Source organism: Oncorhynchus nerka, linkage group LG15 (genome assembly GCF_034236695.1).
Source record: "Oncorhynchus nerka isolate Pitt River linkage group LG15, Oner_Uvic_2.0, whole genome shotgun sequence".
NCBI lineage: Eukaryota > Metazoa > Chordata > Actinopteri > Salmoniformes > Salmonidae > Oncorhynchus > Oncorhynchus nerka.
Genome location: NC_088410.1, coordinates 56,934,065 through 56,944,624, shown reverse-complemented (window position 1 = coordinate 56,944,624; position 10,560 = coordinate 56,934,065). Strand labels below are relative to the sequence as shown.

General features: G+C 42.7%; 1 protein-coding gene across 1 annotated transcript; it reads right to left on the bottom strand.

The window, feature by feature from the left end:
- Positions 1-1,279: 1,279 nt before the first annotated feature.
- On the bottom strand, positions 1,280-9,772 carry zgc:113307 (uncharacterized protein LOC553753 homolog). The gene is made up of 7 exons (XM_029684141.2): positions 9,403-9,772; positions 8,170-8,382; positions 7,794-7,935; positions 7,115-7,439; positions 6,777-6,927; positions 6,352-6,518; positions 1,280-2,061 (listed from the first exon to the last, which is right to left on the bottom strand). The coding sequence occupies exons 2-7, from the start codon at positions 8,361-8,363 to the stop codon at positions 1,910-1,912; spliced, it is 1,131 nt and encodes a 376-aa protein (XP_029540001.1). The 5' UTR covers positions 8,364-8,382; positions 9,403-9,772; the 3' UTR covers positions 1,280-1,909.
- Positions 9,773-10,560: the final 788 nt, after the last annotated feature.

The window sequence follows — 10,560 nt, the reverse complement described above, 5'->3', positions numbered from 1 at the left end:
TTTTACGGCCTTCCTCTGACACGGCCTGATACAGAGGTCCAGGATGGCAGGCAGCTTGGCCCCAGTGATGTACTGGGCTGTACACACTACACTTTGTAGCGCCTTGCGGTCGAATGCCAAGTAGTAGCCGTACCAAGCAATGATGCAGCCAGTCAAGATGGTGCAGCCGTAGAACCTGTTGAGGATCTGAGGACCCATGTCAAATCTTTTCATTCTCCTGAGGGGGAAGAGGGGATGTTGGGTCCTCTTCATGATTGCATTGGTGTGTGGACCATGATAGATCCTTCTATGCACATTTTGTTGATCAGTAGGCTAATATAAGTCCCAAATGGAAGGGCAACTGATTGCTTGTCATTTGTAGCACCATGGACTCCACTGACCAGGAAAAATGCTCAATAACTCAATGCATGCACACACTCCTATTGAATACGCATTCACCTGTATTGTGAGTAGGCCGAAGCCATCTTGATTTACCCAGTTTACTAAGATATTTACCATTCAAATACAATTGTGACTATTATTTTGGTATGTAGTTAGATTGTTAAAAACAAAGAAAATGTAACCCCAAAAATTGGTATCGGCATCTGCCCTAAAAAATCCATATATAGCCATTTATCACAGGCTTTCCATAAACACACTTAGAGACACAGACACACACACACACACACACACGCACACACACACACACACACACACACACACACACACACACACACACACACACACACACACACACACACACACAGTCACACAGACATACACTCAGCCACAGTTCCCATTGCATGTATGCTGTTGGTCCAGATGTAATACCCCCTGAACGGCTGGGTCTGCAAAGTGCAATGTCACCGGTAAAATGTTGGTATTGACATTAGTACACACACGTGCACATGCACACGCACACACACTTTCCCCTATAGGTTCAGAGGTATGGTAAAGTCATTGGAACACGTCATGTTAAAATTCCACTCATGGGGTAGGGAAAGGGTTATTATTATGTGTGATTTCTAGGTCTATGAAACTGATATTCAGGAATAACAAACCTTGTGTTACCATGAATATAACAGCAGGCCGTTATGGGCTGTGTTCATAGTGAAGGTATAGTTTTCGTGTCTCTCATACCGAGCGCTAGCTACCCATAGAGCAACAGGAACAGGATCTAGACTAATGAGACCAATCTAGGTTTATAGAGACTAATGCTCTGGATTGACAAAAGTTTTGTGTTATATAAAACAGATAGTATTTCATGTCTACATCACTAGTAAAAACACAGTAAAAAGAATTGATAATGGTGTAACTTTTATTGTTCTGTTCATATGCAAAAACAATGCGTTACAGTCATACATCCGATAAAGCACATTATTTGACCTTTTAGCAAAACATTGGCGATATTGTAAAACTTTACAGTAACAAAACGCATTCAATGTGCGCATTAATACGTGTGTGTTGGATCAGTTCAACTCCAAGTTGACTCTACAGTACTGTGATGTATTAACAAGCCTTGGTGGGTGATGTTTGTGGATGATTTGAATGACTACGTGCTTCATACACTGATCAGACTGTTACAGGATGAAGTGGTTACAGTGAGACTAGCAAAACAACATTAAATGAGCCTCCGCTATACTCCTGGAGGATAAAAAAAATAAAAAATAAAATAAATGTATTGAGTATTGAAGACCTGTTCTGAGAGCATGTAAGCGTTTGTTTGCGTTTGTGTGTGTCCAAACGTGCGTCCGAGTGGGCATGAGTGATGTGTGTTTGAAGGATGTGCGTTTGAATGACATACTTGTGTGCATGTGTGTGTGTTCATTTCTGAATGTTCAGACCTGTGGAATCATTGACAGAATCTTTCCAGGTAAGCTTCAAAGCAGGGTTGTGGCAGGGTCAGAGGGTTAGAGGTACGAGGTCAGGGTTAGATGTATATGTGGTGCAGGACTCGGAGGCAGTAGACCCATTCAGGTGGTAGTAGATGATAGGACATCTTGTTGCCGTCCAGACGAAGGATCCTCATCCTGGAGTACGACAGAGGACCCACCTCCCGACAGAAACTAGAGATGTTAAACTCTGCAGAGGACAACGAGCAGAGCGAGGACAGAGAGGATAGAAATGATAGAGGACAAAGAGAACAGAGGACAGTATGGTTTTTACATGCACTCGCACCCTATACCCAGTAATGACATTCCCACTCATATACTCATACTTCACAAAGTATATTTTTACAATATGTGAACATAACTTAAACCCAGTTCCTCCAATTTAGAGTTGTCACAGTATTTTGAGTGTACTGCCATCATTGTTCCTGAAATGGCAGACTGTAATGAGGAGGATTTGCCTGATCAGAAGCTGGATACAGCTACAGTATCCTATTCTATTAGGAGCAGAAACCACAACATGCTACAGTAGTTGATGCCAAATCCAAAAATCAGCTACAGCTATCTTAAAAAAGAGGAGGAGAGAAAACATAATCTCCTCTCTACCTCCTGTTCCCGCCTATAGCTATTGGCAGAAGGGTACGTTTGGCAGAGGGTAGACAACAGTAGCTAGCTGTCGGGATGCTAGACAGTGAGGTGAGTGTTTTTCTCTCGGTGAATGTCTTGTGTTTAGCTCTCTGTCAGACCAGACCAGACACACATACCAGGTTATTGTGCTGACTCATGTCTCCTGGAGAGCCTTGCGGAAAACAAGCTCACACTCTTTATTTCTCTTGCTTTCTCGCTCTCTTTTTATTTCTGTGTCTCTAACCCCGCCTCTCTGTCTGTTCCTCTACAGTGCCTACAGAAAGTTTTCACACCCTTGACTTTTTCCACATTTTGTTGTGTTACAAAGTGCCATTTTTTGTCAATGATTGACTTAAAAATACTCTGTAATGTCAAAGTTGAAGAACATTTTTAAAATGTTAATAATGGAAAATATCTTAATTAAAGGAGTATTCAACCTCTTGAGTGAATACATGTTAGAATCACCTTTGGAAGCTGTCTTTCTGAGTAATACCTTGACTACAGCCTACTATGCGCGAGCGTTGCAAAATAAATGTAGAAATCTATATTATTCAATTATTGCACTCACACTGCTTGCTCGCGCCAACGAGATCGCGCTGCAAGTCCTGCCACTCCCATCTCCTCATTGGTTTATAGAAGCAGGTACCAGCGTGCTATCTCCTCATCGGTTATACCCACATGGGTGACTGAAAGACGAATGAGGTAGGTGGTGGTAATGCACCTAATTTATGAAAGTTGCCAATCGCAATATAAAATCAAGAGAAGAAAAAGCCTGAAAGGAGGAGAGATGACAAGAAATGATTCGGTTGACCGTTTTATGTGTGGATTAATTTTTGGAGTAGAGGACCTTGTGCATTTAAGGTAAAATAACAACTCAATGTTTATGTCCCAGGACAAATTAGATAGCAACAGCAAGCAAGCTAAATAGGACAAATTATCTAGCAAGTGCAAGCTAGCTAGATAAATTGCCATAAATATTTAATGCTTTTTGACCTGTCCCCAAATTAATGTAATTGGTTGAGATTTTGTTTTGATATTTTAACCTGCTTGTCGTGATTGCGTTTAGCGTGGTCGGGGCAAAATACATTTACACACGATAGAGCACGCGAGCAGCCGGTTTGGGTTCCGTGTAAGTCTCTAAGAGCTTTGCAAACCTGGATCGTACAATCTTTAAAAAATCTTCAAGCTTTGTCAAGTTGGTTGTTGATCTTTGCTAGACAGACTTTTTCAAGTCTGGACATTGATTTTCAAGCCGAGTTAAGTCAAAACTGTAACTAAGCCACTCAGGAACATTAAATATCACCTTGGTAAGTAACTCCAGTGTATAGTTTGGCCTCATGGTGGTTTTCCTCCTCTCCGTAAAAAGAGTTAGGAAGGATGCCTGTATCTTTGTAGTGACTGGGTGTATTAATACACCCTCCAGAGTGCAATAATAACTTCACCATGCTCAAAGGGACATTCAGTAGATACAGTATGTTTCCATGAACTTCTCCCTTGATTTTTTTTGTCGACATTTAGGAAGCTTCCATGGAAAATAGATGTGACAAATGCCTGCTAGGGTGCATTTCCATGTATCTACCTTGTGTCAATATAAACAGCTGGATGTAACAACGTCACAGCTGGACGTAATGATGTTGAATAAAACTGTAGTGTTTCCACTACCCATTTAGGCAAGTTGCGCATGAATAAATTGGCAACAGCCTGTATGCCCTCCCATCTATCTGTTTCATGTCTCAGGTAGCCGATGAAAGCCAGCATGGGATAGAATTCAAGAATAGACTAGTGTGCAATATAATGTGCCACAATATTGCCACGGGCCGTGCCATTGTGAAACTTGCACGGTATATAATTGGATGGTGAAACTTGCATCCAGCCAACCAGAAAAGCAATTTGAAGCAATTCAACCATTCTTGAAAGTCAGGACAAGGATCCTGCAAAGAAACATTATTTTGATAGTTAAAAAATGGATTTAGCAGGCATTTAGAATGAAATGTGGAGTGGAGCTTGTGATGACATCACGTGCCGCGCGTATCTTCAAAATTATTCGGCAATCATCGTTTAATCGAAAAACACAGTTTCGATCATCATTTGTCGCAATAAAGAAAGTTTTCCAAAAGAAAAATCCACCCCTGTCGAATGGATAAAAATGTTGTTGATCTTTAGAAAATGCTCACCTATATCTGCCGTCTCCATTACACATAAACCTGGGTCAATGGAAACCTCCTTACTCTCTGTTTTTTAAAATGTTTTAGCCATCATCCAATAGGTGCCATTCTTTGCAAGACATTGGAAAACCTCCCTGTTCTTTGTCTTTGAAATTGTGCTTCACTGCTTCACTGAAGGACCTTACAGATAATTGTTTGTGTGGGGTACAGAGACAGGGGTGGTCATTTAAACATCTTCTTAAAACCATTATTGAGCAAAGAGTTAGTCAAGCAACTTATTATCAATGGTGGAAAAAGTACCCAAATGTCATATTTGAGTAAAAGTAAAAGTTAATAAAAAATGAAAGTGAAAGTCACCCAGTAAAATACTACTTAAGTATACTACTTGGTTTAAAATATACTTATCAAAAGTATATTTTGATAAGTATCAAAAGTAAATGTAATTGCTAAAATATACTTAAGTATCAAAAGTAAAAGTATAATAATTTTGAATTCCTTATATAAAGCAAACCAGACAGCATAATTTTCTTATTTTTAAAATTATGGATAGCCAGGGGCACACTCCATCACTCAGACATCATTATAAATTAAGCATGTGTGTTTAATGAGTCCGCCAAATCAGAGTAGGGATGACCAGGGATGTTCTGTGTGAATTAGACAACTTTCATGTCCTGCTAATCATTCAAAATGTAACGAGTACTTTTGGGTGTCAGGGAAAATGTATGGAGTGAAAATTACATAATTTTCTTTAGGAATGTAGTGAATGTAAACGTTGTCAAAAATATAAATAGTAATGTGAAGTTCAGAAACCCTAAAAAACGACTTAAGTAGTACTTCAAAGTATTTTTTACTTAAGTAGTACTTTAAAGTACTTTACACCACTGCTTATTATCTGACTTTTTAAACAAATTTGTATTCCTGAAGTTATTTAGGCTTGCCTTAACAAAGGGCTTGAATGCTTATTGACTCAAGTCATTTCAGCTTTCCATTTATTTTAATTAATTTGTAAAATGTCTAAAAACCTAATTCCACATTGAGATTAGGGGGTATAGTGTGTATGCCAGTGACACTAAATCCACATGTAAACCACTTTAAATTCGGGCTGTCACACAACAAAATGTGAAAAAAAGTTGAGGGCTGTGAATACTTTCTGAAGGCACTGTACCTCTACCTCTGTTTTTCTCTCTTGTCATTCTCTCTCCCTCTCTCACTCTCTCCCCCTCTTTCCCTATCCCTCTGTAGCCCAAACATCCAAGCCAGAACAGGAAACCAGGAATCCTAACAGTGTTTTGTCAAGGAGACACGGCTGAGCGAACGAGTGGCCAATTGTGAGATTCACAGGTTTGTTATTATCCTCATGTGCTGATTTGCAGTTCAAGAGAAGCATTCAGGTGTTCATAACTCTGAATGGTTAAGGTAAGTTTTAAGGTTTGGGATAGGCTTAAAACAAAAATCTCAAAACAACTTTCGATCGCTGGATTCGAACAAAAGATGCTTACGCCCCTAGTGGCCGGTTTCCACATCATCTCCCTATGTCCTTCGACATGGATAGACGTCGAATACTGACTTGTTTCACGGGTGACCTGGTAGGATCTTACTCCCCTGGTCAACCCCTCACAGATGTTTTCTCCACTCCTTAGATTGTCTATGTGTGCACGTGCGAGTGTACGGGAGTGTATGTGTAGTCTTACCTTGTATGTGGTTGGCCTCCAAGTACAGGTACTGTAGTGTGAGGGGAACCAGGGGGATGGTTGTCAGCTTGTTGTAAGAGAGATCCAGCTCCACAAGGGAAGACAGGTTGAAGGATTGGGGGTGGAGGGAAGGGCTCACTAAACCACAGCGGCTCAGACGCAGGTACCTACACACACACACACACACACACACACACACACACACACACACACACACACACACACACACACACTACATTTACATTAAAGCCACATTCTTATCCAGAGCGACTTTCAATATTAGAGAACAAAATAACCACAATTTGTGATAATATCAGAGAGGTGTGATGCATATCAGACTGAAATCGTGTGTGTGTGTGTGTGTGTGTGTGTGTGTGTGTGTGTGTGTTTGTTTGCATGCTTGCATCTGTACGTGTGTGTGTTACCTGAGATTAGTGAAGCCCTGTAGACTTTCCTCCCCCAGGCCAGACAGAGAGTTGTTGGAGAGGTAGAGCTGCTGGATGGAGGGAGGAAGGTGGGAGGGGAAGGAGGAGAAGAGGTTCCCGCTCAGGCTCAACAGGTTAAGAGACACCAGGCCTGGTGGGGGAGGAGGGAGAGGTGGAGAGAGAGGGAGAGAGGGAGGATGGGAGAGAGGGTACCAGAACAAGCATGTTCAGAGCTGTTACCTTTGAGGCTGTTATTTTTAAGATATGTCAGAAAAGGTGTCATATGTTTTGGCATAAAATATAATATCTCAGAATGGAAGCAGAGCGAAGGCACTTACCTGTGAAGTCAGTCTCTGTAATCACGTTCAACCTATTCCCCTGCAGTAGCAGCAATGTAAGATTATGTAAGTTCCCGAAGGTTCCTGGGGAGATGCTGGTGATGAGGTTGTGTGCCAGTCGGAGCTGCCGCAGGCTCCTGGGCAGGCCAGAGGGCACGACAGTCAGCTTATTGTGGTTGAGGAACAGGTATTGGAGCTGGGTCAGGTTCTGCAGCGTGGAGGTCTGCAGCCCGTCTGTCTGCAGACGGTTATCATCCAGGATGAGCCAGCGGAGTCCTGAGGAGTTGGTGAGAGAGGAGGAGGGCAGGGACGAGATGTTGTTGCCCTGAGAAAACACACACCCATAAACTGTGTGTTACCTATAGATGTAAGATCTTAATTTTGTTGCTGAGAATTTTACTGCACAGCAGTGTATTCAAGGTTTAATAAGGCTTCTAAAGTTTGTAATTTCCACTTTAAAATGTCATATTTGATTTGCTCTAATGAAAAATGTATCTAACCCCTATAAAAAATGTCCATGACTTATAATATACATAATAATTAAAATGTTCTCTTGCTGCAGGATTATTGGCTCAAATTAAGATCCGACACCTGTATAGGAACCGTGTGGTGCCTGGCAGTCTTTCAGACAGGTGTCTCAGACCCCTTTGTGCATGTGCTTGCATGTGGTGTGTATTACCTGCAGGAACAGGTATTGTGTATTGTAAAGCATGCTGTCCGGCAGCTCTCCCAGGTCTCTGTGGTCACAGTACAGAGCTGAGGGCCACTGGATAGGACAGTCACACAGGTCAGGGCAGGACTGGGGGTTGTTGGCTCTGTACCTGGATCACACACAGAGAAATAGCTGTCTTTACTCGGATATTACATATGTAAATAAAGTAGGAAATACATGTGATACTTTGCCATTGAATGATGTCTAAACATTACCCAATCCCGAAGCACCAGCTAAAGCAACTCACGGATTTGCAAGTGCATTTCATTTATAAATGATTTAAAGTACCACGACCTTCAGACTGTTGTCACAGTAAATTAATGTATCAATGTTTTATTTGTACCATGCCCGGTCCATTCGGCCCCTCAGGCTGAATACAGAGGGTTCCCCCAGAAGACGGTTGATCCAGAGAGGAACCCCTCCATAGTCCAGGTCCTGGGTTGTCCCTGGGGTGCCACACACAGGCCTGCAGACACTCATCATCAGGCCCAGGGATAGAGTGAGGACTAGGGACAGCACCGACACTTGTACAGCCATGGTGATACTGTAAGACAACCTGGGGATAGTGATAATAATTGTTATATATTGTTTATCTATATACAAATACAAAGAACCAGTGCAAGGACCAGACCCGACCCACACCACAGCCATGAACACAGCTACTTGGATAATTCCATCGCAGGATCCGAAACACAGGTTTCGATCACAACATTTCGGTGAGAAAAATGAAGAAACCATAGGCCTCAAGGCTTTTTCACAACAATTCGAAACACTCTGAGCCATAGAAACTTTGAGAGTTAGAAGCTACTGTAACTTGTCACTCCCGGAGAGTCAGTTGACTAGGTGACGTCACAGTGTGAGACAGCGACTAACTTTCTTTGCTTAATTAACATCTTAATACCTTAATACAGCTGAGGAATTGAGGTATGAGTTTGCCCTCCTGCCATTTGTTGTTGTAAAGTTGCAGACACACATCTGTGTTGGGGAGAGAGGAATGTGTATCTATATGTTTCCACATGCACAGCTGCAAACGTAATAATACACAGTGGACAAAAATGTCACACATGCACATATTCACAGACACACGCACGCACGCACACAGGCAGCCAGGCACACACACACACACACACACACACACACACACACACACACACACACACACACACACACACACACACACACACACACACACACACACACAGACACAGACAAAATACGAATACACAAAATAAGCATGCCCACGCATAGATGACAGAGACTGCATCATCAGGGTGTCCTTAAACTGTAAGTCAACTGGACTTCAGAATGGTAACATTCAAATTCACAGTCGCATGATAAACACTTCTCTCATTGAGGCAGGGGCAGTTTGGATTATAGCACCGTCATACACATCAACATTATTCTGCCTGTCAGTAACAACATAAGATACAGACATGTATAGCCTGCAGTAACTGCAATTATACATTTGCCAGTATATTAATCAACGCATTTATTTTCCACTAAATCTCACTTAACACTCACAAAAACATTCACAAACACCACATGTACATGAAGGAAACCGACAAAGCACACATACCTTCTTTATGAGTTCAGGTTTGTGGTTATTAGTATTCCTGAGCTGTGGTTCCATGTACAGTAGCAGTAGACAGTAGTAGTGGTTCACTGTCTGCACAGATGAGCATGTGGCACTGGATGGGCGTGAGCGTGTGTGTGTGTGTTCAGGCTACCTGCAGTATTTACCCACTGCCAAATACATTCCTGAGGCATACACCCCAGGCCTTAGACATCCTCCATATTCGTCCCTTTCTCCCGGCTTTCTCTTCTCCCTCTCTCCCTCTTTCTCTTCTCATTCTCTTCCCTCTCTCCTTCTCACCCTCTCTCCCTCTTTCTCTTCTCCCTCTCTCCCTCTTTTTCTTCTCCTTCTCTTCCCTCTCTCCCTCTTTCTCCTCTCCTTCTCTTCCCTCTCTCCCTCTTTCTCTTCCCTCTCTCCTTCTCACCCTCTCTCCTTCTCTCCCTCTCTCCCTCTTTCTCTTCTCCCTCTCGCCCTCTTTTTCTTCTCCTTCTCTTCCCTCTCTCCCTCTTTCTCTTCCCTCTCTCCCTCTTTCTCTTCTCCCTTTCTCACTCATGCCTCTCAGACACAACACCCTATAGTAACTGTTCAGCCAGCAACATTTGGTGGAAACATGTTCTTCAAAAACAAGAGAGAGTGGGGGGGGAGGGGAGAAGGATCAAAAGGATGAGGGAAAGTAGAGGTCTGATATCAGGGCATAGGGTTTGAATTATAATCTGGCAAAGTTTTCAAAGGCTGCATGCCATCAGGATCACATGGTCTTTGGTCAATCCTTTATCTGCACACACTGTACTTTGTCAATACACAAAGGGCCAATGTGATTATGATCCAGGCGACAGCCCAAAGCTTTGTCTGTGTGTGTGTGTGTGTGTGTGTGTATCTTTTGGGCATTTCGGGATGCATCTCAGCTGAGTACACTGGAAAGATTCCAGGGTTACTGCTGAAAGTTAACACAGTAGGAGAGCTGGAGGGAGAGGGAGGAGTGTCGAGAAGAGGGAGGCAGTGGGGACAGAGAGTAGAAGGGAGGGTTGGAGAGAGGGAGGGACTGGAAGAGCGGGATCTTGTGGGGGATTGAGGGAGAAAAGGAGGTTGGGAGGACTGAGGGAGAGAAGGAGAGCGGATGTGGGGACTGAGAGAGGAAAACACAGGAATAGCGCCCCCTAG

Bases quoted from the DNA above. Each gene is read 5' to 3' on its own strand.
- zgc:113307 (XM_029684141.2), bottom strand. From the start codon at position 8,363: ATGGCTGTACAAGTGTCGGTGCTGTCCCTAGTCCTCACTCTATCCCTG. The intron at 7,440-7,793 runs GTAATACACACC...GTGTTTTCTCAG, and splicing joins CACAATACCTGTTCCTGCAG to GGCAACAACATCTCGTCCCT. The intron at 2,062-6,351 runs GTAAGACTACAC...TGTCCTCTGCAG, and splicing joins GGAGGCCAACCACATACAAG to AGTTTAACATCTCTAGTTTC.